The sequence below is a fragment of the Amphiprion ocellaris genome, chromosome 11 (assembly GCF_022539595.1).
Source record: "Amphiprion ocellaris isolate individual 3 ecotype Okinawa chromosome 11, ASM2253959v1, whole genome shotgun sequence".
Lineage (NCBI taxonomy): Eukaryota > Metazoa > Chordata > Actinopteri > Pomacentridae > Amphiprion > Amphiprion ocellaris.
The window spans coordinates 4,993,988-5,021,881 of NC_072776.1; the positions used below are offsets into that span (position 1 = coordinate 4,993,988).

Sequence of the window (27,894 nt, forward strand, 5' to 3'; positions counted from 1 at the left end):
TTTTTGTCATCTTAGAATTCGTCCTTTATATCTACAGAGGAAACAGGTCTTTCCCACTATGTTGTACACAGAATCAGAACAGACAAAACAAACACTAACTCTAGAGAGGGTTTCTTGTGTTTTTTGTCGCTACATGCTTGGAAAAGCAGGGTGAAGTGAGGGATATTCAGTTATTCATCCCTCTAAATCCTGCACACTAGTCCTTTAATTGAATTAAATTTTATTAATTCACAAGGGGAACTAGTTTGGTGATAAATTCACACTGGGAACTGACAGAACAGACACATGCCAGACATACTGTTTGTACAGAACATAAGAAGTTCACAGCAATCTCTAAATAAACCTCTAAAACACACCTCTTTGTATTAGAGTTTAATATTTTGGAATTTTTTTCCCTGAAAATAATTCCTTTAAACCTTAAAAAGTCTTTGATGTAACTCTACAGCATTGCTTGCTTTGAGCCCTTTTCAGAAATATGATGCAGAACATTCTGATTTAGTCAGCCTGTAGCAAACCCCAGCCAGACAATGGTGAAGCGTACTGGGGTCCGTTTCACGAAGCAGGTTCAACAAACTCTGAGTGTAACCCTGAACTCTGAGTTGATCTACTCTGAGATAGGAAACTCTGAGTTTCCGGTTCCAGAACAGCTGATTTGAGCTGGTTTAATCAACTTGGAGTAGTTTCACCAAGAGTTAAGCGCGTGCACCACAACTCTGAAAAGCCAGCATCAATGGAGCGCCGATTCGACGAGTCACCATGGCAACGGGGAAGCGGAGGACTGCGTTTTTCAGCCCACTTCAATTGGAGGTGGCCCAGCACCACCACCTCTAACGGAAGCAGAGGAGCTGGCCCTGAGTCAGAATTTGAGAAGGCCAGTGGCTGAGGGAATCCCTGGAGGGAGCTCATCCCCTGAGACCACCCCCCAAGACACAAGTGCTTTATAAAATGTAATATGCATATATATATATATATATATATATATATATATATATATATATATATATATATATATATATATATATATATATATATATATATATATATATAAATAAATAAATAAATATATTTTTTTTTTTTTTTTTTTAAAGCATATTCATACAAATATTTCTCTTTGTGTCTTTTTTTCTTTTGGCCCAACAGATTCTGATGGTGCCATCTGCCTGGTGGAGCCCCTTCACACCAAAGCACACCTTGTAACTATAAGTAGGCAATACTTCAAAGATTTAGCCAAATGGTAGTAACATTCTGGTGGAATATAGAGTGTGACATTTAACCTACACTGAAGTATTGCACATTCTCATCCTTTTTAACAGAGCATGGCTGGACAGCAGCAGGATGCTTCCTCAACTTCCACTGCACAGATTGACACAGTGAGGTGGATGTTCAGTAAACACCAGAGGTTCAGTCCATGGAATTCATGTGCAACTGTATAATTTAATGTCCTCTATGTATTCCCAGTTATCAGTAAAACAGATTTACAAAATGCACTTGCTGAAGAAAATCCAGAAAACGGATAAAGAAATGCAATACTTGGACCGCCAGATTAGGAGGGCAGATCTGGAAATTGAAATACTGGAGCACAAGTTAGAGGTGGATGCAGGTCACAGGTGAATTATGTGAACTATTGGCATATGAACTAAACTAGCTCTTTTATCTGTAGGAAATAAAGAAGACCAAATGAAATGTATGTCATGTGTTTATTTCACTGCTGTGGTGGTGATGATGGTGACTTAAACTCTAAAGTGATTATTACATATGGTGTCTCTGACTGCTCTGCCGTCCTGGATAGCTGGCAGGTGGATGAGGTCATCATCTGGGTCTTCAGTTTGTACGGCAGGGTGTTGCTCTCCTCTAATAGTGGCAATATTATGAAGAACAACACATGCCACAATAATATCACAGGCCCTCTCAGGAGTCACCCTGAGGTGACGTAGACACTGGAAACGGGCTTTCAGCAGGCCTATGGTCATCTCCACCCGGGCTCTTGTCCTGCAATGAGCCTCGTTGAAGTTCTGTTGGGGGCCTGGTTCAGGGTCAGGGTATGGGGTGATCAGCCTGGGTTGGCATGGGTAACCCCTGTCACCCAGCAGAAGGCCATCAAACTCTCCTGTAATGTATAGTGGATACATTAGAGTAAATTTAAGGAGGGAGACAAGTGAATTATATTGTTAAAATCTTTAGGCTGCCTACCACGTTGCAGTCTGTTGCTCAGGTTAGACTCATGATAAATCCTTGAGTCATGAACAGACCCAGGCCACTTGGCCTCCACATTGGAAATGATGTATGCAGCATCACATATGATCTTGACAGTGCAGAGAATGACAGATGTTGAATTATGATGCAGTCTTTAACACTTTGAAACTGTAGTCATCTACCTGTAGCCTACCTGCACATTTATGCTGTGAATGGACTTCCTGTTCACATAATCAGCTTCATTATGTGAGGGAGCTGTGATGGGGATGTGTGTGCCGTCTATGCAGCCAATCACATCGGGAAATCCTAAAAGAAATTAAAATGACTAATCCCAGTCTGAGGTTGCAGCATGATGTCATTAACAGAATATGATTTAAAATTAATTTAACAGATCTCTACATCATTCACCTGCAATCCTGTAGAACTTCTCCTTGATGGCTCTGACAGGTTTATGTCCAGGGAAAACCACAAAGATGGGTAAAAGTCGTTTCAGGGCCAGACACACTTTTCTGACAGCTCTGCATACAGTTGCCTTACTGAAGCGCTCTGCATCTCCGACATTATATAAAAAACTTCCATTTGCAAAGAACCGCAGCGCAACACACAATATCTGATGGGATGTGAGAGCATGACTGCGGTTGGTCATGTTGCAAATGTAAGGACGGATTAGGTTGTGTATGTAGATTATGGACTGTGATGTGAAACGGTACCGCTCTAAAAGATAACTGTCTGGGAATGCGAGAACATCTATGCGCGGTCTGATAATCTCACGACGAATATTTAATTCTCTGCGCAGTAACGCTGCTCCTTCATCCACTGGATCGTTAATGAAAGGACATGACATTTTGACAGACGGCAGAACTAGGCTTCGCCAAAACTAGCCTGATGGCTGAATGAGCGAATGAGGAAATCAAATAGCGGGTGGCTGAAAGAGGGCGGAGACAGAGAGAAACTCAAGGTTTACTGAGACTTCTATTCGACCAAAGAGAACCAGCTGCTAGTTTGGTTCTAGTTAAGTGTCGGTGCTTTTTTGGTTCAAATCTCGTACCTCCTAAAAACCGGTTTGTTTTTCCATTGGCAAGGAGGCAAGTTGGAGCCGCGTCATTGCGTCACCGTAAAACGTCAGTACGTCACTGCATGCGTAGCCTTCCGCAACGTTGATGGAAACAAAAAAAGCCGGTGCCAAGTCTGGCACTGGCTCTGAAATTGAACTGGAACCAGTTCTATCGAAAAGGGAGTTGAGATAAACCTGGTCCCGACCAGGTCAGGTTTATAGAGTCCCGTTACTATGGTAACTGACCGAGAGCTTCAGTTACCGCTTTCTTTGAAACAGGCTAGAGTTACCCCTCTTTGTCTGGTTTGAGTTACCTCCTTTTTTGAAACAGAAAAGTCCGAGTTTCCCTCATTTCAGGGTTAACAGACTCAGAGTTTTCACTAAGCCTGCTTTGTGAAACGGACCCCTCATGCTTCTTAAAGCGTTTATTTACATACAGCCATCAACGTTACTTTGAACATAAAATGCAACTTTTTTGTCCGTCAGTCTTACTTCAAAATAAAACACGGTAAGGGCTGTTCCCATTCCAGCTGGGTGCTTAGAATCCTTTACACAAGCTTCGCGTCGAACAACAACCGCGTGGAAATGTTTTTCTTCCGTCCTTACGTGACTTTTCGGCAGTGTCCCCCCCTCATGTCAAGCGACCTCTTCTTAGAGAAGCACTTCCTGTGCCGCTGGAATGGTGCCAAAATAAAAGCGCGTAACATTAAAATAAATACGCCTTCATAATAAAAGCATTAACACAACGGTTATTTTAACATTATCAAAACAAAGGCTTGCAAAAAATGATGAACTGATTAACAAACCTGTATTTGAGTAATTTACAGTAAGTATGTTCTTAACATGAAATATGTATGTAACTGAGTAATTTATACAACCTTTAAAGCAACAATTTTGTCATTCAGGCTAAGGCCACTTTATGTTCTTGTTCGTCATTTCTTCACTCAGACATACCACAATGATAGCCAAAGCTCCAGTGCACATGTTTTTGGACCAGTATCAGAACTGAAATGTGAAAAAAGCCTTCTCAACATTGTTTCATACAACTCAAAGTACTGCCACTGTGATCTCTTGTGTGTGCCTCTTCAGTAATTCAACTCCATGCAGTCAAGACTTGGGACAGTATGAAAATGACATGGAACTCTTACTGGGTCCAACCTAGTGAGACTGTTGTTGCAACTTTTACAAAAAATATGACCGGAGTGCTCCTTCAGACATGAAGCCACCATGTTCCTATGCTGTCAGATTAACAGGAAGAAGTGAAAAGGGGCTTTAGAATGCATCAGTAAAGTCCACACCGTCCTTCTCCCTTCTCAAGCACACCAGCTCACCTACGACTCTGCTTGAACACTGCAAAATTACTCTGCAGTACTGTAGAACTTCAGTCATACAGTTTTAAACTTGAAATCGATTCTTAAGAAAAACACGGATACAGATGTCATCTTGCTAGTTGACATGAGAGATTCTTTAGGTTTGTTATGCATAAAACCCTGGAAGTCTGAATCTGGGTTTTTGCAATGGACATCGGTACGCTGTAGTTTCAGGGTGGAAATGCTCAGCCATGGCACTGACTGCTGATTTTATCATGTCTTCTAGCATATAAAAACTGTATAGGGGCACATGAACAAGGTTAAAAAAAAAAAAAAAAAAAAAAACAACAACAACAGATTTTTCCCAGAATGGGTCTTAAAAAAACAATTGATCTGTCACATTAGGGCTCATAGGAGTCCCTATATTTATTTTATATTTAAGTACTGGACAGATTTGATGTATATCTACATACATTCAACTAAAAATTGTCGATAGACTGATCTAACCTTTACTGAACATATACAGTTTAGTCTGGTGTTTACCAGCTAAAAGATGCAGCAGGGAAGTGTACTGTCTCTAAAAAGTAATAGTAAAAGTACCAGATAACATACAATTTTCCATTTATATATTAAACACGTTATATCGAATCAGTTTCTGTTTGAAGAACTACATGCAAACTCTGACACATTCTACACCTCCAGAGCCAATAGACGGACATGTCCTACCTTTTCACCAGTAGAGGGCACTAGAGTTCCACTTCAGTTACACGTGAAGATGGTAAACTTTCCTCTTTCTGCAACTCTGCTTTGTTTCCTGTAAAGAGATCAGCACAGTGCAGGTGTGATATCATCCTGTTCCTACGCTGAGAACCAGATTCGAGTTTAACCACAGGGAGCTTTGATGTTGGACTGAAATATGGAGAAAGTCAAATCTTCATGTGAACTCCCACAGACTCACTGCAGCTAGGAGCAACGCAACACAGAAACCTGTTGTTTTCTCTCTGATGGATAAATCCCAAGCTGCTAAAATATTCAGCAACATGTTCCTGCAAAATGCAAATAATTAAGCTTCTTAAAATCTTAAGTATCTGTCAGGGAGTCCATCTTTTCAAACATGTTTGAATCCAAAACACAAAACCTGCCAGGATTTATTGAGCTCTGTTGAACTTCACATTCAGGGTTTTTTTTTTAAGTGGTGACAATAAAACAACACATTATTTAAACATTTTTGCATACGTTTGGTGAACAGAGCTAAATATATTGGGATTTTACCATGTCAGAACTTGACATGACTTTTTTTTGTCTTTTAGAGTTCCAGGCCAGTCAATCCACAGCCTCTCAAGTCCTTATTTTCAAGGGTTAGGTCTGACTTAAGTGGAAGTCCTGAGTCTATCATGATGTCAACCAAACTCTTCTGATCACATATGAAGCCACATCTTTTCTTCAGACACATACGCTACTCAGAAATCACTTTTCAAAGCCTAGCAAACATTTCTATCTGCAGTGAACTTTGGGATTCTCCGTCCCGTCCTGACTGACCTGGTTTAATGGTGCGGCTCTAAAATGAGACAATGGAATGATGTCAGCTTCATGACTGGGGCTAAAGTCTCTGATAACAGCACGCTTCATTGGATCACACAATCCCTTACTTCACCCCACAGCCTGCTGCAGTGACAATAGAGGCAGAAACACTGAGGCCCCTTCAGCATCCCTGATATGATGCCACGACCAACTACAGAGGCTGCCAGTCCAACAACACACACACACATCCAATGTGGGTAATGTGTCTAAATGAGAGGGACACTGACAGGGAAAAGATAAGACTGGTAGTTTCATTTTCTAGTCTGGATTGGATTAAAGTATCAAGTCTAGTCATGGATGAGCGGTGCAGGTGTCACAGCTGACCTGTAATGGATCATTATGGGGTAGATTCTAGTTAAACAGGTAAAGTAAACCAGGGGAAGATGTAGTCAGTTTTCATTTCAGGTGATTTATTTAGGATGATAGTGACCTCACTAATCTTGAAAAATGTCATTTTACTGATCTGAGGAAATCGGAATGAATAATTTTGAGGTATGTTGATGTACTATTCTGACAGTACAAAATATGTTTATCTTTTTTTATTAGAATATACAATATACCAACTTTTTGTACTGTTAACAGTCGTGTGGAACATTATCCATTAATATGAATGAAAAATAACAAAAACTTGTCCTTTTGTATGTGATAATATAAAGTAGGGCTTCTGAAGAAAATGCACTCGTGGATGTCAATAATTTACAAAACTTGAACCTGGCTAATGTTAGGTGTCTGATAAATTCTCTGCACTGTCATCTAATACAGTAGCATTATAGCTAACAAGCAGTAAAAACGTCTTATTATCGGTCTGAAAAGGCTAAATGACTGGCAGCTGATTTTAGGTTAAGCTACTAATGTTATGCTTTATTAGCTTGATGTAGCACAAGCTAACAAACTAACTGACTTTATACTACAGCTAGTAATATTAAGCTATATTAGCTTGATGTAGCGCTAGCTAACAAACTAGCTTACTGTAGCTTAAACTATTGTTATGCTATATTAGCTTGATGTAGCACTTTCAAACAAACTAGCAGACTTTATGCTAAGCTTAAATATTACGCTATATTAGCCTGTTGTAGCATTAGCTAGCTAGCTTGGATTCTTTGCTACTGTCAGCTAAATATCCCTGTTGATTTGATGTTATTTTTATATCATGAATTTGAATATCAGTGACCAAATAAAGGTGAAAGACAAAAATACAGTTAAAAGTTGTGTTGCAGGTCTCGCCGTTAGAAATTAATTGGCAGTTATAAAACTATTTTAAAAGACAAATTAAATATGTATTCTACATGCGTCATCCAACAATGATATAGTGTTCGTTGACATAATGTTGGAAATTACACCAACATAGTAGCTCTCTGAAATTTCTATGTTAATTGATTTAAAACAAAATTCAAGATGGAAAGTATTTAAATTGGTGCCAGGTGCAGATACTAACAGCAGGTATGTTGTTGCTAAAAGAAATTTTAATCAAACTAAAATTACTTACAAAAGGTGGCGAGCAAACGAGACAGCTGGAGAATCCAGGGAAAATGCAAAGTTCAAATAAAAACTAATCCAAGAAAAAAGAGTGCAAAAGCTTAAACAGGAATAAACCAAGTGTCAGACAGGCCAAACTGCCAAAAGACAAAGACAAGACTATTTCTACAACTAATGAAGAGACTAGACTCAGGTGATTCACAGACAGGTGTTAAACAGATCAGTGCAATCAAACAGTGATGGAAACCGTCACAGAGCAGAAGTAAAAAGCACAAATGACACACAAGGGAAAGCGATTTCAAAATAAAACAGGAAATAACCGGAAAGGAATGTGAAACCTACACAGAAACGAAACAACCAGGAGACGTAGAAAAACACTGTGATGGATCAAACAAAACTACAAACCGACACATCAGAATAGGATATTCAACTTCAACTCATATGAGAAATTTTGCTCAACCATCTTTAATTTGTTTGAAATCTTTTTTCTTATTATCATAAACTATGGATACTTAAAATGGGATCAGTACCTTCCAAGTTAATTTAAAAACAAAAAATTCCAATCGACCCATATTTAGCCCATTTTTCACACTTTAAAATTTGAAGCAACGTTTGAACGGCAACACGAAAGACGAACGTGTGAAATTTTCAGTCACTTCCTATTGTTCCACTGATTTAGAATCTATAATGGTGGACAAGTTGCCTAAATCATATCAGAGATTACTCAAACTATAGACCCTGAGATATTATGATCCTGCTGGCAGCCTTAGATATTCAGGTAGATCCTTCTGGTTGGTCCAAAGTTGAGTCAGGACCTCCACTTTGGAACGACCTGCCTGAGGAGATCAGACCTGCAGAGTCCGTAACTTCTGTTAAAAATCACTTCTGAAAAGCCACTTTTATAGACTTGCTTTTTGTGTGAGTTTTACTTTTAGCTTTATTTAGTTTTAATGTTTTATTCTGTATTATTTCCTGTTTATTTTAGATGTTCTCTCAGGTTTTATTTTACTTTTAGCTGCCTGGTTCTTTGGTGTGATGTCATCTCTCTATTTTTTTAAGTCTCAATTTTTTACTTTAGATTTTAACCCTCAATCTTGTTCTATCATTTTCAAATTGCCTAGTTAACTTGTTTGAGTTGCAATCTAGTCTAGCTAATTATTAATTTTTTGTCATTTTTACTATTTATTTTAATTGACTACTCTGACTTGTCTCCTATAGCTTGTTTGATTGTGTTGCATGTTTTTAGTGTCAAAACTCTTTGTGAACGCTGTTCTTAAGGCTGCTATAGAAATAAAGTTATAGTTGTTGTTCAAAAATAACATGCTGAAAGTGAGTCAACAAGCTATAAAAAACTGTGTTTAACTCTGAAAGTATTTCATGTATGAAGCTAAAATTTCAGATATCTTCATAAATATTATGTATTATTCTACAAAACTGTCATGCAAATCAAAGATTATTGAGCGTCTGCTTCCAACCTGCAGGGGGCAGTGTATCGCAAACACACGTCTACCACAGTACTAAATTAGAGTAGGAGTTTGCCATTCCATTGCTTACACCACTTACAGCATGGCATTTTACCCAATAGTTGCATTTCAGCAGTTAGTTTTAATTTGACGGCATTAATTGTCCATAACCCGGTTACCACGGTGATCTCGGTGTGATGGATCCTATAAATGTCTGTATTTCTAAACTTCTGCTGCTAGGAGCTCCTGTTCTTCTGCCAGTTTTCCGCCTGGTGTAGATGGAAAAATTTGAAGGCGCACGAGACGGAAATTTTCCACTTGAGAGGGACCGTGTGAGGGGGCGTGGCTGCTAAAATGACGTAATTCATGAGCACAGAGCTGCATGGACCTCATGGAGGCGGCAACCATAAAACAAGCTAAAGTGCCCACCTGCTCAGGTCACTACTGTGTTAAACAGCAAGAGGATCCACCTGATGGCCGAACCTAGTACTACAGCTGATGCTTAACCCTTGTGTCGTCCTGCAGGTCAAAATTGATCTGTTTTAAAGTTTGAAAATGTGGAGAAAAAAAATACATTATCACAGTGAAATTTCTGATGTCCACATTTTCAACATTTTTGGAGAAATCTTTGAACATTTTTTGGTGGAAAAAAAAGAAATGTTAATAATGTTTCTAAAGAACATTCAGAAAAAAATCAACCAAAATCCAGCGAATTTCGCTGGATTTTGGTAGGTTTTTTGTGAATGTTCTTAATGAAAATATTAGAAGTTTTACTGATATATATGTAATCACTTTAGATATTTTTAGGATTCTTTTGAAGATTTTTACTCATTTTTCGAAAATATTTACAAGAATTTTCTTGAAAATTTTTGAGTATTTTTTTTAAAATGAAACTTTTAAGGGAAACTTAAGGAATTATTGGAATTTCCTTCCTGAAGGTTTTGCAAATTTTCAGAAATTTGAGGAATTTTTTTGCTGAATTTTTGGATTTTTTTCAGACAAGGAAACAATATTTTTTGGTGCCCGTAAATGAGGACAACAGGAGGATTAATATCTGTTCTGCCATAGATGTCCTCATTTTCTGCAGTAGCGGCCAATGTATTTTCAATCAGTAAATCATTAATGGCAATTCATCAATTATTCATTAACAAGCCCAGTTAGGAGCAAAGCTGAGGACAATCTGATTCTTTACGGAATCATGTTTGGTCCACCTCAGGATGCTTGTGTTGTGATATTTATCATAGATTACCTCTGACAGTTCCATATATTGACTGAACCATCCTGTTTGGTCAAAGTATGAATCCTGGAGTAAAAACAGAGTTAGTCTCAGTTTTAGATTCATCCCCTGACCACTGGTTTAGTGGAAAACTGCCTCTAATTATTCTGCGTAAACAATAATACAACAATATTATAAAGATACTCAGCATTGCAGTTCCTAAAAGTAGTCAGATTCTGCTCTGAAGCCTCAGATCTGCTCCAACAGTCATCAGCAACCTTCATAACCTTCAGTCTGATGCATATCTGATGTTTTCTGCAATAAGATACACACAAATACACAACTATCTGCACTTCCTGTTTACTCCTCTGCAGGAAGGACAAACAGCCGTTGGGTTGTGCGGTTGTGGGTATGTACAGTGTGAATGTGTGAGTGTGTGTGCGTGTGTGCGTGTGTGTGTGCATATCTGAGTTATCTCCTTGCTGTTTGTGATGCTGCTTAATTAACTGGACTGGGAGGGTTGACGGACATCTGCTCTCAGCCTGCCGTTTAGGGGAGCTTGACCCCCACAAAGTGTGTGTGTGTGTGTGTGTGTGTGTGTGTGTGTGTGTGTGTGTGTGTGTGTGTGCGCAGAACAAGCAGGTATGGACATTGGCCAAGACTGTGCCAGATAAACGTTGGGTCTCAGGACCAGATGGTGCCAGCTAGCGTCCCCTCTGTAGACTGGTGACCGCTAAAAACACTCCCTCAGATGTAACCCTGGTGCCCTGCATCAAACTGTCAGAGCGAGCAGCGGACCAGCCTGGTAAGGACACACACTAAACACACACACATGCCTACACAACAACATGATGTGGATGAAGCTCACGGTTCCTGAAGTATTTTACCCCACATATAGTTTGGCAGTTTTAATAGTAAAACTCCATGAAGAAAACAAAACTTCTCTCAGATTCTACATTTATGACCTCAATTTACCAAAATAAAGTTTCCCATCATGCAGGTAATGCTCCCTCAACACCAGATTACATTACCTACAAATAATAATCATTTTTATTATGAGAAAATGTAAAAAACGTTGTAAAAATACTTTAATTTCTAGTAGTGTTCCTGTGAAGTTGAAATCTTTTAATGTCTACATTTAGAGGCTGTTCTCAGGCATACAGGAGGAATGTTTTCAAACCAACATTCAGAAAACGTTCTCCAGATGTTTTCAAGCCCTCAGAGGAATTTTTTGAGGCGTTTTTGTAAAGTGATAAACTACCAAAGGTGGAATATTCAGTGAAGATGAAGTTGAGGAACGCATTAGAGAAAGTTCTTCTGTAAAGCATCCTTACAGTGTTCCAGGATAACAAAGGAAGAACATTCTCAAACCAACATCTGGATGTTTTTAAAGCCTGTGCTGACAAAATGTTTTTATACAGAGCATTTCTAGAGCATCCTTGTAATGTGATATATCAAAGATAGAACATTTAACCTTTATGTCGAGGGAACACATTATAGAACATTCTTTTGGAACACATTTTCACAAGGATGCTCTCAGTGCAACATTCAAAGAACACTTTCAAGATGTTTTGAAAACATTCTTTACCAGACGTTCCTGTACAACTATATATTAACACATGTGGAACATTCTGGCTGCAGCGTTCTGAGGATGTTGTTCAGGAGCTCACTGCAGAAAGTTCTTCTGTTAAACGTTCTTACAAAGAATGTTCTCTTGTTTTTCAGATGTTTTGCAAGGTCTCAGATGACAGAAGCTTTGATAACGTTTAAAAAAGTGAAACATTCTGACTACAATGTTCTGAGGGTATTTTGAGGGATGTTGTTGAGAGAACACATTACAGAATCTAGAAAACATTTCCACAACATTCCATGACAACAAATGAAGAACATCCTCAGTCTAACAATGTTCGAACATTTCCAGCACATCTTCAGTTCCCCTACCGTTAAGAAGAACATTCTAAGAACTAAAAGAAGACCTCCCACTGAAGACATCAGCAGAACTTTGCAGAACTTTTTCAGACCATGTTGAGAACAGAAAATTCATTTAAAATTAACCGTCATAGTCTAAAAGAGGACTATATGTCCTCTTCAATATGGTAGGGAGCCAGATGGTGTTTAAAAGATTACCGACTGATTTATTGATTTATCCAATCAATAAAAGAACTACTTTTTTAAACAAACTCCCGGTAAAATATTAGAACCAGGCCTCGAATTTCAGTTCAGTGTTAACCCAGACTTGTTTCTTTTATTTTCATTGTGTGACACTGAATTTGTTTATGCTTTGTGTGGCCCACCACTAAGGAGAATATTGACCTTCCAGGTGCAGGATTAACCCTCGTGTCGTCCTGTGGGTCAAAATTGACCCGTTTTAAAGTTTGAAAATGTGGAAAAATATATATATTTTCACAGTGAAACTTCTGATGTCCACATTTTCAACATTTTTGGGAAATCTTTGAACATTTTTTGGTGGAAAAAAAGAAATGTTAAAAAAGTTTCTTAAGAACATTAACAAAAAAAATCAACCAAAATCCAGCAAAATTCACTGGATTTTGATTGATTTTTATGTCCATCCATCCATCCATTATCTATACACCGCTTAATCCTCACTAGGGTCGCGGGGGGTGCTGGAGCCTATCCCAGCTGACTCAGGTGAAGGCAGGGGACACCCTAGACAGGTCACCAGTCTGTCACAGGGCTACATACAGAGACGAACAATCACTCTCACATTCACACCTACGGGCAATTTAGAATAATCAATTAACCTCAGCATATTTTTGGACTGTGGGAGGAAGCCGGAGTACCCGGAGAAAACCCACGCATGCACAGGGAGAACATGCAAACTCCATGCAGAAAGATCCCGGGAAAGCCGGGACGCGAACCAGGGATCTTCTCACTGCAAGGCGAAAGTGCTAACCACTACACCACTGTGCAGCCCTGATGTTTATGTGAATGCTCTTAAAGAAAATATTAGAAGTTTTACTGATTTATATGTAATCACTTTAGATATTTTTAGGATTTTTCTGGAAGATTTTCACTCATTATTTGAAAATATTTAGATGAATTTTCTTGCCAAATTTGGGGGATTTTTTGAAAATAAAACTTTTAAGGGAAACTTTTAGATTATTGGATTATTGGAATTTCCTTCCTGAAGGTTTTGCAAATTTTCAGAAATTTGGGGAATTTTTTTTGCAGATTTTTTGGATTTTTTTCAGCCAAGGAAACAATATTTTTTGGTGCCTGTAAATGAGGACAACAGGAGGGTTAACCCTGGAATGTACAGCACATCGTTCTGCATCCCTTTCCTCCCATCTCTGCCTCTTTAAACTTTTCTGTCTGCTTCTATCTGCCGGCTCTTTGCTCTGCTGCTGTTTATCCTGCCATCTCCTTCCTCCCTCTCCTCCTCCCCCTCCTTCCCTAAACTTGCCACCACCTCCACATCCCATCCTCTCACTTCTCTCCTGCATGTCTAACCTTCCTCCCTCCTCCTCCTCCTCTGCAGTGTCTTGTGGATTGGGTAGTGCAGAGCTGTCAGTCCCTGGCTGGGCCTGCCAAGCTGCCCGTCCTGGTCAGAGGGGAGGCCGGGGCAAATGGTCGGGGCGTCGTTGTGGGTCCGGCCGACCTCCCACCACTGAGCGGCGGACCCCCTCAACAGATTGAGCCTCCAGCTGGCCGGCACGGGGCCCGCCTCGGCCCCATGCTGAGGGCACACATGCCGCAAACCACAAATTCCCACTTGCACACCAACATGCACACACACTAACATGTGCATGTATGAGACATGCTCGCCTGAACACGGACACAACACGCCGTCTCCTGGATGTCATGGTTCCACAGCAGCAGATATCTAATGAAGGAAACCGAAGTGAGTCTGGAGTACCTTTTCTACCAGAGGATTGTCAAACCAGCAGCAGTAGTGTGTGGAAATGCATCAGATTATTGTTTTTCTAGCACGTGGTAAAGTTACAGAAACACTGTGGTCCCCTTTAATACAGAAAAAGTGTTTACTGTGAATTTTATGTTGAAGAAATTGGTTTAATATATACCATTTTCAAACCAAAACTGTTGTAATTTAATCTTCCTCCACCTTAAGAATAGTGCTTTTGTTATCTAAAATTAAACAGATCAGAGTGTGGACGCAGCTTTACAGGCCCGTTATCCACCCCGACCTCCTCCTGCTGACCTTCATTCATTAGAATAAAAACTCTACCAGTCAGAGATTAGATTACAAATACAATTTTTTTTTTAGAAAATAACTGTAAATGAAAAATAATTGTACATTACAAAATACTAAACACAATAGTTTCTCAATTAACTGCATCAGATTTCCATAAATTAACCCTTGTGTTGTCCTACGGGTCAAAGTGACCCGTTTTAAAGTTTGAAAATGTGGGAAAAATAACTTCTGATATTCACATTTTCAACATCTTGGGAAATTTTTGATGTCTTGGTGGAAAAAAAGATGTTAAAAAGTGTTTCTTTAAGAACATTCACAAAAAATCCAAATTCAATGAATTTTGCTGGATTTTGGTTGATTTTTTTGTGAATGTTCTTAAAGAAAATATTAGAAGTTTTATTGATACATACGTAATCATTTTAGATATTTTTAGATTTTTTGAAAACATTTACAAGAATTTCCTTGCCAAATTTGGGGATTTTTTTTGGAATAAAATTTTTAAGGGAAACTTTTAATTATCTTCCTGAAGGTTTTGAAAATTATAAGAAATTTGGGGAATTTTTTTGCTGAATTTTTGGATTTTTTTTTTTCAGACAAGAAAACAATAGTTTTTGCTGCCCGGAAATGAGGACAACAGGAGGGTTAAAAAAAAATACCTTGCCTTGTTTCTGTAACATTGTGTTTACATTGTGCTACTGTAGTATTGTGTTTACGCTGTGTATGTTGTATTTACGTTGTGTTATTGTAGCATTGTGTTTACGTTGTGTTACTGTAATGTTGTGTTTACATTGTGTTACTGTAGCGCTGTGTTTACATTGTGTTACTGTAGCGTTGTGTTACTGTAGCATTGTGTTTACGTTGTGTTACTGTAGCGTTGTGTCGTATCGTAGCTCATTAGGCAGCCACTGTACCCATCCTACAGTTAATTCCCAGTTTGCCCTTGTTGAGTCGACTGCCTTTCTCTCTCTCCGTCAGCCAGGTAAAACTCCCACCCTGTCTTTATTAGCTACACTTGCAGAGGGAGGCTTCCTGCCTGCTGAGGTCCTCGGGGCCCCCAGACACCAGTCAGAGGCCTCCAGGGGCCACAGGAGCCAGGCTGCACACTGTCGGTCTGCAGTCTGTTCTCCAGTTGTGACAGCGAACACATCCTTATGATGACAATTAGTGGCTGTTAGAGAGCACAGATGAGCAGGGGAGGCAGGAGGGGGGAGGAGGGGGGAGGAGGAAGAGAGAGGGAGAAGATGGAGGGGGGCGGGGGGAGGGGCAGGTGGTGCAAAAAAAAGGAGGACACAATTAACAAACATGGGAAAAATACTCACTAATGAGGATGGGCAAAGCTCAGGGGACCTGGTGAGATGGAGGGGTGAGGGAGGGGGGAGTATGACTTTAACTCTACATCAAGGGAGGAATAGGAGTGAGGAAGGAGGGGAGGAGGGCAGAGCAGGTGTTAATTTGTGACAACACACATGTTAGTTTGAAAGAAAGGACACGGTGTGCTTCAGGAGTCTCCTCAGGTATCAGTTATCAAAGCACCAAAGTTCTCAATGTTTCTGTAAAGGCCTCTCCACACTGTGTGATTTTAACAATCTTATAAGTCCACAGTTTGCTCCACTGTACAACATGAATCTAATAATGTTTGGGCATGACATGAAGTTTGCTCTGTGCAGATGCACGATGAAAACGCAGCTCAATCTCAGCCTACGATGAATGTGAGTCGACGTGAATGAAGAATAAAACGTCATCAGCGTGCACCGTCCATCCATGAAAATAAACAACTGAAGCATAAATGGAGCTCCTACAATCACAGGGAAACTAGCCACACATGAACAGAGCTCCTACAATCACAGGGAAACTAGCCAAACATGAACAGAGCTCCTACAATCACAGGGAAACTAGCCAAACATGAACAGAGCCCTACAATCACAGAGAAACTAGCCAAACATGAACAGAGCCCTACAATCACAAGGAAACTAGCCAAACATGAACAGAGCTCCTACAATCACAGGGAAACTAGCCAAACATGAACAGAGCTCCTACAATCACAGAGAAACTAGCCAAACATGAACAGAGCCCTACAATCACAGGGAAACTAGCCAAACATGAACAGAGCCCTACAATCACAGAGAAACTAGCCAAACATGAACAGAGCTCCTACAATCACAGAGAAACTAGCCACACATGAACAGAGCCCTACAATCACAGGGAAACTAGCCAAACATGAACAGAGCCCTACAATCACAGGGAAACTAGCCAAACATGAACAGAGCCCTACAATCACAGAGAAACTAGCCAAACATGAACGGAGCTCCTACAATTACAGATTCAGATTTAGGAAACTTCATTTGTCCCCAGGGGGCAATTAAAATGGCACGTGGAACAGGCAGTGCAACAATGACGTAATAAGAAATAGGGATAAATATATATACAAATCTAGAGCAAGCAATATAGGAATAAAAATAAAAAAAGAGAGAAATAAGACAAAAAGCAGCTTGTCACCATGACAACAGCTGTTCTTCAACCTGTCTCACAGTGCGACGTAGGACCACAGATTTAGAGCCAAGACCAAAGATATTGCCATGATTCTCTCACCATTGTTATTTTTGGACTGGGATGGCAGAAAATCACACAGTGTGTAGAGGCCTTAACCCTATGATGCACAACATGTGTCAAGCGAGACCGATTTCCATTGAATATGGGTCACTTTTGACCCATGTTGTGCATCAAAGGGTGAAGAAGGAGAAAACTTATTATTCTTCTTCAAGGCAGCTCAGATTCACACAGTGAAAAACTATAAACCTCCCTACTCTGTATCCCTCACAGCGTCTTTAACTTACAGAAATAACAAATCTGGTCAACAACACCCAGATGACACAGATAAAGCAAAACATCAGGGGCAGGGGACACCTGGACAGGTAACAGTCTATCACAGGGCTACATATACAGACAAACAATCACACTCACACCTACAGACAATTTAGAATCACCAATTAACCTCAGCATGTTTTTGGACTGTGGGAGGAAGCTGGAGAACCTGGAGAAAGCCCACACATGTACAGGAGAACATGGAAGCTCCATGCAGAAAGATCTCAGGAAGGCCAGGATGTGAACCAAAGATCTTCTAGCTGCAAGGCGACAGTGCTAACCACCACTCCACTGTGCAGCCCAATTTTAAATTCCCCGAAATCTAAAGTTTCCAGTGACGCCTTCCTGCTTCTCCCACGGTCCACATGGAGTCTGTATATGAACTGTGCATCATCATGCTCTGTTTCCATTGCCTCCCAGCCAACAATGCAAGGGTTAATGACTGGATAACCCACAGAGATATGAAGCTACAACAGCAATAACAAAACAACAAGCACCCACAAAGGCCTCCGTCCTAAAAAGAAAGAAAAAAACCAAGCTGTGACAATGATGCCATCCAGGGAGCACAGGCCGTCCATTGTTGAGGCTGACACGCCGTATTGTTCCTGGCAGACTACATTGCCTCATAGCAGCTGGGATGTGCTGGCAGGGAAACAGGCCTGACTGTCATCAGCTGGGGGAGATACAGTGTGATGCAAGCAGCATTACATCACATGTGATCCTGCAGGCCGCCGCTGCACCGCTCAGCTCTGTTCATGACCTCCGACGGGCTGAAGAGAGTCCATGGGTTCATCTGAGGACTGAAAATACGAACCATTTATCCCTAGTTTTCCTCGAATGTGTTTCTGACATGATATGAGCGCTACCGAGTCACTGTAGAAACTAAATGAATCACAGTTTGTGATTATTTGGGGCAATTTCTCTTTAAATGCTTGAAACACTTGCAAGTTTTGGGTCTTTTCTGGAGTAAAAAGACTGAATGTGACCCCTGCTAATAGTTTTTTTCCCCCAAATAATCAGTAAAATAATGTCTGTCTGTCTGTCTTGATGGGTTTAAGTCAGGATTTTGGGGAGACCAGTCTAGAACCTTCATTCTAGCCTGATGGAACCATTTCTTTTCCACGTCTGATGTGTGTTTGGGATCGTTGTCTTGTTGAAACATTCAGCTGTGTCCAAGATCAACCTTCTGCTGATGGTTTTAGGTTTTCCTGAAGAACGTGGAGGTGATCCTCCTTCTTCATTATTCCATTTACTTTGTGTAAAGCTCTAGTTCCACAGAGCATGATACTGCCACCACCATGCTTGGTGGTAGATTTGGTGTCTTGGGGTTAAAAAAAAGTCCAAGACCTGCCTAAGACAGTCTGAAACCTGTCCTCAAAAAGTCTTAAGCCAGGACCAAAATCAGACCTAAACTACTACTAAAAAAATCCAAGACATTGTAAAACCAGTCCTACACCAGTCCTTAAAAAGTCTAAAACCAGGACAAAAATCAAACCTCATCCAGTCCAAAAAAAATACTCAGAACCAGTCAGAATCCAGTCAGAAGCCAGTCCCAAAAAAGTCAAAACCCAGCACAAAGTCAGGACCAAAACCAAACCTAAACTACTGCCCCCATCACTCTGGAACAGGGTAAATCTGGACTCATCAGACCACATGACCTTCTTCCATTGCTTGAGTTCCGTTCCCATTGCACATTGTGGGAATGTTCTTACTTTCACTATTGAACATAGCCATGAGTTCTACTGTTGATCTCCTACAATCATCTAAGAGTTTGTTCCTGGAAGGTGATGGTTCTCCACTATCCTTTAGGATTTAATGATGCGTTGGATGGTTCTTAACATGATTTTAGTAGTTTCAGAAATCTCCTTAGTTGCTTTCTTTTGTTTGATGCAGGCCAATAATTTGACCCTTCTGAGACAGATTAACATCCTTTCCATGACCACAGGATATGTCTTCCAACATGGTTGTTTAAGAAATGAGAAGCTCCTCACTGCATCAGCTAGGGTTAAATAAGTTGTTGTCATCACTGCAGTAATTACCCAATGGAAGGATCTGACCTGAGTTAAATCCAGGTGAAGACTTTTCTGGACAGGCAGTGTACACTGATCTGTAAATTGCAATGCATGCGTAAATGATAAAGTGAGGCATAATGTGGTTGAAATTGAATTTATATTTCATAAGAAATTTCAGTTTGTTCATAATGCTTTGCAAAAACACAGTTCATTAAATGTGAACATTTTCAGAATGTCCTTTTCATCCTAAAAAAAAGAAAACATTTGGAGTTGTCCGTATTTATTTATGGATTATCATGCTGTGATTTTACTGGTCCGGTCCACTGGAGATCCAACTGGGCTACATGTGGTCCCTGAACTAAAATGAGTTTGACTCCCCTGATACAGAGCATGGAAGGAAGGAAGGAAGGAAGGAAGGAAGGAAGGAAGGAAGGAAGGAAGGAAGGAAGGAAGGAAGGAAGGAAGGAAGGAAGGAAGGAAGGAAGGAAGGAAGGAAGGAAGGAAGGAAGGAAGGAAGGAAGGAAGGAAGGAAGGAAGGAAGGAAGGAAGGAAGGAAGGAAGGAAGGAAGGATGGATGGATGGATGGATGGATGGATGGATGGATGGATGGATGGATGGATGGATGGATACTTTTTTAATCCTGAGGGAAATTCAAGATGTTGCTTGTTAAAGAACTGGGAGGCTGAGGAGAAAGTATAAATATGAAAGCTTGATATTAAGATTACAATTGTGAAATAATAATATTCCGCATTACCAAAGTAATCAAAAACAGCAAAAAAAGAGGAAAACAGTTCATCAGATCGAGTGACTCCATGACAGAAGAGTCACACATGGGTGTATCCGTGTCTAAAAATGCCCTCTTATATACTCGCACTGCTTACAAGTCTTGTAAAATGCGCAGAATTGAATGTCTACAAGTCAAAACGCAATTAAAATAATGTCTCCCCATTATCTGTATGCAAACAGAATTAGCGGCGGGGCTGTTCTGTCACTTTTGGACTGATGAAAATGTTGACCTAACTGCTGCACTCACCACACACACACAAACATACACAGATGCACGCAGACAAACACTTTTCTCAGGCAGGTCCTAATTGCCTATAAATGTCAGAGTGAGTCACTGAGCGACTGTCTTCTGGTAAATTAACTGGTGGAGCTGGCACCTCCTCATTAGACCACAGCGGTCAACACTGGGTCTGCAGCTAGCGGCTAAACCCCGAGCTCTCCTGGGAGTTTATCAGAGGAAGCCGGTGTGTGTTCGCCGCTCAATGCATTGTCTGTGTGCATATGTCTGTACATACATTTTGTATTCATGCGTTTGTGCTTGTGTGTTGGTGTGAGTCCTCCTGAGGGAAATTAGCCGTCTCTACCCTGCTCGGTCTCCAGGTTCGTCCCTGATGTTTTCTCTCTCTGCCAGGACACTCCCTCTCCCATCGGGCCACACTGCGGCTAATTGCTAAATACACTGGCTGTTGTTTCAGATGCTGCTCTCTGTAGAAATCACTGCCATCCTGGATAATTGGGAAACAGTATCCAGACACGGATCCATAGATTTCTACAGCCTCTTACAGGAGAAGTGCTGATCTGTTAGTTAGCAAAGATCACAGAAACCTGACTTCATCTTAGCAGGAACGGTCCAGCTTTCTGCAAAACATGATAGATTTGTTTGTTTAAATATTTGTTTGAATATTGTAGTTTATTAGCATGGCATCTAAAAAAATGGTTATGAGAATAATATCCTATCATTGAGTACACACAGCATTTAACATCCCCCAGAAATTCAATGAACAATTCTCCGTAGTGATTAACAAAGCTATCTAGATTGTTTCTATTAGGTATATTATCACATCACTTCTACCGTCATCCAGAATACGACTGTTAAAATCCCCACACAAATACACAGCATCCACATATGACAGACTGTATATCTGCTAACCCTCGTGTCGTCCTGCGGGTCAAAATTGACCCCTTTTTAAAGTTTGAAAATGTGGGAAAAATGTATATTTTCACCATGAAATCTTTGAACTTTTTTTGGTGGAAAAAAAAGAAATGTTAAAAATGTTTTGTAAGAACAGTCACAAAAAAATCTACCAAAATCCAGCAAATTTTTTTGTGAATGTCCTTAAAGAAAATATATTAGAAGTTTTACTGATTTATATGTAATCACTTTAGATATTTTTAGGATTTTTTTTTTTTTTTAAGATTTTTATTCATTTTTTGAAAATATTTACAAGAATTTTCTTGCCAAATTTGGGGGATTTTTATAAAATAAAACTTTTAAGGAAAACTTTTAAGGAATTATTGGAATTTTCTTCCTGAAGGTTTTGCAAATTTTCAGAAATTTGGGGAATTTTTTTTCTGAATTTTTGGTTTTTTTCCAGACAAGGAAACAATATTTTTTGGTGCCTGTAAATGAGGACAGGAGGAGGGTTAAATGCCCAAAAACTGCATTTTAAACGTTTATTTCAAGCTTCTCATGACTGAATTTACTGGAGTCTATGGCCATGCTAGCAGCTAAGTGAGCGGCTTTGAAGTAAATGCTAACATCATCTTGATATTTAATCAAAAAAACAAAATGTCAGTCTAGTAGTGACATGAAACTGTGTCACTTTCTGGAACAGATAAGCATCCATATGAAGGTTAAACATCATGGTGCATTGCTGGTTATGTATTTTCTTACAGCTTAAACAGAACAAACAGAGTTTTTCATTATTTGCTTGTTGGTTTTAAGAGTTGGAGATGTTTAACAGCACAAAACTATGAGTGAATGTTGCAGAAATTGTGATTTAAAAAATGATTTTACCTACAGCTGCCATTATTCAGCTCTTTTAGGTCCTTAGTTCAGTCTGCAGCATTAAACCTGTGCTGGACTTGCAGGTTTCCAGTGTGCTGTGTTTTCTGCTTTTTGGGTGACTTCTGAGTCATAGTATCGGGAGATGAAGCTAGAATTTATCAAAACAAACTAAAAGAACAACCTAAAAGCTGCAGAAGGCCTCAAATGTCAGCCTTGTGTTTAACAAAAGAGCTGCTGAGTTGATGCAGAAGACTGAAGACGACAGAGGAAAGAAGAAGTTTAACCCAGAAGTGGCCCAACATTTACATCAATGCCAGTCAGATATGTAAAGTGCACATTTGTGTTGGATTAATTTGTTGTCTCCTGTTCACCTCGCACTCGTTGTGGTAAATAATAAAGTAGCTGCAGTTGTTGTAGCTTCCCCATTTTGTAATATTCTCATCTGTGAGGATTATAAACTGTTTTGGCAACGGAGAGGATTTTAAAACATATTAATCGAATCAAAATCAAGCAATGAAAAACATGAATAAAAACTGTAATGTGCTGGTTGGTCCTTCACCTGCACAATGACGTCACGGCAGTAAATAGACAGAAGATTGAAGTTAAGCAGCACAGTTAACTCTGATCTTTCACTGCTCCATCCAAAAGCCAAAAATAATAATAATATTAATAAAAAACTCTGTAATACAAATATACACACTTTAATGTCACAAACATTGGCTCCATAGACGATGAATCGACCACTAATTAACGTGTTTGTACATAGAAATGAGTCTTTAAAGATGAGATTAATTTCCTCTTTTGGACTTCAGCCAGGCTCTGTTTCTTTTCACAATTAAACACCCAAAAAGATCCATCAATCTATCTATCTATCTATCCGTCCGTCCGTCCATCCATCTTTCCTTCCATCCATCCATCCATCCATCCATCCATCTGTCCATTATCCATCCATCTATTTTTTCCATCTATCCATCTTTTCATCATTAAACTTCTAACTGCCACCAACTTAAAGTTCCTTTAACACAGAGCTGCTTTCAATCTGAAAATAAGTTCCAAGTATTGCAATTTAAATAAATCAAAAGCTCAGATCAGGTGACAGCTACAAGACCCTGATTCTCTTGGAATCCATAAATGCTACCAGTGAAAACTACAATATGTAATTTATTTATTGATTTATGTCTGATAGTTTGGATGTTGCTCGTATTGTCTGAAGGTTAAGAGGCAGTGTGGCCTGAAGTGGACACAGAGAGGATGTGTTTTCACATTATTATTCCCAGGAGGTGTTTAGGAGCATATTAACCCTATCAGGACTGGATCTGCAGCTTTTCTCCTTGACCAGCATCACTGTGAGATCTCACACTGAGCACAGCGCCGCTCTGCAGCTCTCAGTGAACTTTAGTTTTACTTCTCTGGATGATGGAAATGGAGCAGAAGCAGCAGTGTTGAGTGTCTGATTTAGGAAGTCGAATGATGGAAGTACTGAAAAAAAACAAGGACTGAGTAAATACTAGGACTAGATATGAAGTGTAGGTACCTTTATTTGTTAATAATAGAGACACCACTGATTCTGCTGAAGCTACAAATGAAACAACCCATCAACATGTAATCCACAAACTATATTTGGATGAAATTAATTTCAAGTTTTTGGTTCTAGTGCTTTAAAACTGGATAATATGTAAAGTCTCGCCTTTTACATTCTTGCCAAATAAGTTCATATAATGCTGATTATCTGCATCAGCTAAATCTCTCCGTATTTCACAGTGAACTTTTAAATCTGGTGTCTGTGCTTGTACTGGTGTGTTCTACTTTACCAATAATGACTGGTTAGCTAGAACTGAACAAGGTTGTACAGCAGGAGGGTCAAACTCATCTTAGTTCAGGTTCCACATTCAGCCCAGTCTGATCTCCAGTGGACCGGACCAGTAAAATCACAGCAGAATAACCTATAAATAACCACAACTCCTAATGTTTCCTTTGTTTTAGTGCAAAAAAGCACATTCTGAAAATGTTCACTTTCAAGTAATTATTGTTTAGTTTAAGCAAACTTTCAACAACCTGAAATTTATTAGGGAAAAATAAGTTCAATTTCATTCATTCAATTACAACTTCCAGATCAGTGTCTACAAAGGTACACAACGTTTAGTCACAGCTATCTGGAACTGAACCATAGAGGATTTTACTTTTTAAAAAAAGGCAAATAAACAACAAAAACAAAACATCACAAAAACGAGACACAGTCAACAAAAGCGAGAAACAAAATGACAAAAAAAGAGCCAAATTTCACAAAACAAAAAAGGACAAAAAAGTTAGAAAGCAACAAAAAAATACTTTGAGGGCCGGACTGGACCCTCTGGAGGGCCGGTTTTGGCCCATGGGCCTCATGTTTCACACCCCTGCTGTAGATTTTACAACCATTTACTTTGAAGCTGCAAAAAAACAGTGCGATAAAATGAAACAGTGTCTTTCACATTTAGACATGAATCATAAAACTCTAGTCAAAGTTCATGTTGTGTTTTAGAAAACAGTCCGTTGTTCAGTCGTCAGCAGCACAGAGGAAGATTTATTTCTAACTTTCCAGCTGAAAATGTGTTTTCTGTCATTTCTTGGTAAAACAAACCAGCATTGAAACAGTTGCTGCTCCTTGAAGCATGTGAGTGTGAGAATAGAAGGTTTTCAGCCCCAGCAGCATCTATGAGCCATCTGTTGGACAGTGAATGTGTCTCTGCTCGCCTCACTGTGACAGCACTCACTGTGAATTACACCCATACCGCCAACTGTCCCGCATCCTGACAACAGGGACGGCTCTGTACGCCGACCCAACACCGATTATAGCGGCCGGCCAAGAAAGAAAAAGAAAGAAAATAAAGAGGCAGAAAGAAAGAAGTGACACCATTCAGACCATCACAGAGAGTCTCCTCTGTGCGACTGGATGCAGGTGTGTGTTCTGGTCTCTAGTGCTGATTAACAACACAAAATGACCAAAAAAGGCTCAAAAAGACACAAAATATCCACAGAAAAACACTAAATGCCTCAATGAGACACATGATTATCATAGAAAGATACAAAATGATGAGAGACACATAAAATAACTACAAAAAGTTGCAGAATGACCACAGAGACACACAAAATGACCACAAAACACCTAAAATTCAACAGACTGAAAATGGCCACAAAGGGGCACAAAATGATCACAAAAAGATCTAAAATACCCATAAAACTGTCTGAAAATGACCAAAAAAGAAACAAAATGAGCACAAGGACACACAAAACAACCACAAAAATGGCCAAAATGGCAAAAACATGACACAAAATGACCCAGAAAAACACAAAATGACTCAGTTAAACAGTTAATTATCATATAAAGACACAAAATGACGAGAGACACACAAAATAACTACAAACAGACTGAAAACGAACACAAAAAGACCCAAAATGCCCACAAAGCGGACTGAAAATGACCAAAAAGAAACAAAATGACCACAGAGAAACCAAATGAGCAGGTCATGTGATCTGGAACTAACACAGTTCCTCCAGAGGTGTTTTTGTGGAAAGTGATTTAATTTGTTATTTTCCATATAAAATTTGATATATTGCCAAAAAAGAAATATGTCATGATCATCTCAACTTGATAAAAAGAACACAATCAAAACTATTTCTGAATCAGCTCATTTTAATATTGTTTAGCTAATTAGAAGGTGGTTGTTATTAAATTGGGACAGTTATTTAGTTGACATTCATCAGTCATTTTTTATTAAATTTTTTTTTTATTAATAAGTGATTGTTTCCATAATAAATAAGTATGAAATTTGAAAAGACATGATCATAATGAACATAAAAACATGAGTTTTTTTAATTTTCAATAAAAACATATGGAAGATATATCCCATGGACTTCAAAAGTCCCTCAATTACAGATTGACCCGCGATTTCACTTTGATGTAAAATCTCCAAGCTTTACAAAAAATGAGTTTTCTCTTCTGAGATCAGCATTAGTTCAATAGATTTCTTCCTCCTTCGACTAGTGAGTGCTGCCACTGGTGGATTAAAGCATGGAATAATCACCTACACTGTTAAAAAAAACAAAATAACATGCTTTTAACTGTTATTTTCCAGCACTACAATTATTTCACAGATTTTCCGTTTACAGATAATAACTAATCAAATAAAGGGAAATAAGGCACTATTTTAGGTTAAGTTTTTTTAAATAAAAAAAACCCTGTAAAATTCTACATAAAAAATGTATTTTATTAAATAAAAGTTTGTTCTTTCACAGTGTTACATAAAATTAAAATTTACTGCTTTTAAATTGGCAGAACATTTTGTTATTTTACACATATTTCCTGCTATTGCTCAGATAAATTATGTACAATAAGTATCAAAAATAACAACTATTTTTAAACTTTTTTTTTTAAACAGACTTGCCCTGTTTTGTTAAAATACAGATCAAACTTAGGAAAATTACAAAAAATTACAGTTTTATTGTAGTTAAATTAATTAAAAGATAGAATATTAATACAGATATTTGTCATTATTTTACTTTTATTTTTCTTACAGTTTTTGTTCGTAGCACAGATTTTTTCTGGCACACTTGCTACCACTCTATGAAGATATGTATAGATATATATATATATATATATATTAGATGAAGATATTTATCGCTGACATCTTGCTCCTGTTTTGCAGCCATACTTCATTTATTCTACTGATCAGTATTGATCATTCTATTGGTGTTTGTCAGGAAAAGACTCGACACACAAACATGGCAGGTTGTGGCAAAAAAAAACCCCACACAAACAAACTTGACAAGAGAAACTTACTGAAGTGGTGGAGGTACAGGAAGCAGGCGGCTGGTAATTCAGAGACATAGATCCAGAAATAAAGAAGGTAATTAAAAGAAACTAAACCCAAAAATCCACAAAAGCCAAGCAGAAAGAGCTGATGAAGGCGAGGAGACACAGGTGGAACTGATTCAATCAAAAGAGAAGGAAGTAAACAGCAAGGACATGGATCTTTACAAAATAAAACAGGAAATAAACAGAGTAAAATCCAGGACTTTTATTTTCCTAAGTGCAGCTTGCATTTCAGCTGAAAAGTCAAAGGAACTGGTGCAAACATCATATTTTACACATCTTTACACATTCAAGGACATTGGAAAATAGAAAAATCTGATAAATGCTGTAGTTTTTAAAGGGTAACTCAAATCTGTTGATGGGTTTAGAGGTTTTCTAGTGTTAACATTCCTAAAAGTGTAAATCTGTGACTTTATAAAACTCAAAAACTGTGACATGACCATTAGACGCACCTCAAAAGTAAAACATGTGACTCAATGAAAGTAGGGACACTAACACACTCATGCAATCAGACAGAAACACACAATGTGAAGCCTCAGACAGACAGGGAGGCCGTCTGAAGGCCACAGACTTTCTTTCTTTCTTCTTTCTTTTTCTGTCTAACGCACAAACAGAGGCATGTTTCTTCTGCTGCAGCCTTTTCAATACTCGACTGTCAGTGAGACTGTATGGTGACCTGATCTTATTCTGCTGCTGCACATGCATTCACAAACACACCAGCCTTTGTCTCCTCTCCTTATATACTCTCTTTAGATGGAAAGCTCTTTGTGTAGGTCAGTAGGAGAGCACAGGAGGCAGTGTTGTCACTTCAATGGACACAAAATGCGAGAAAGTAGTGAAAAAAATAAAAATTCAGATCAGATTATCGTCTTCATAAAGTTCAACGAAATCCCCAAATCATTCCATTTAA

The 27,894-nt window shown here is 39.0% G+C and overlaps 1 protein-coding gene across 1 annotated transcript; it reads right to left on the reverse strand.

The window, feature by feature from the left end:
- Positions 1 to 1,161: 1,161 nt before the first annotated feature.
- LOC118470927 (putative nuclease HARBI1) lies at positions 1,162 to 7,782 on the reverse strand. The gene is made up of 6 exons (XM_055015527.1): positions 7,625 to 7,782; positions 5,284 to 5,371; positions 2,602 to 3,921; positions 2,387 to 2,499; positions 2,191 to 2,302; positions 1,162 to 2,107 (listed from the first exon to the last, which is right to left on the reverse strand). Exons 3-6 carry the CDS (start codon positions 3,035 to 3,037, stop codon positions 1,731 to 1,733), a joined length of 1,038 nt encoding a protein of 345 aa, XP_054871502.1. The 5' UTR covers positions 3,038 to 3,921; positions 5,284 to 5,371; positions 7,625 to 7,782; the 3' UTR covers positions 1,162 to 1,730.
- Between the last annotated feature and the right edge of the window lie 20,112 nt (positions 7,783 to 27,894).

Excerpts from the sequence above, each read along its gene's own strand:
- LOC118470927 (XM_055015527.1), bottom strand. The coding sequence starts at position 3,037 with ATGTCATGTCCTTTCATTAACGATCCAGTGGATGAAGGAGCAGCGTTA. Across the intron at positions 2,303-2,386 it reads TTCACAGCATAAATGTGCAG|ATCATATGTGATGCTGCATA; the intron begins GTAGGCTACAGG and ends TGCACTGTCAAG. Across the intron at positions 2,108-2,190 it reads GAGCAACAGACTGCAACGTG|GAGAGTTTGATGGCCTTCTG; the intron begins GTAGGCAGCCTA and ends TATACATTACAG.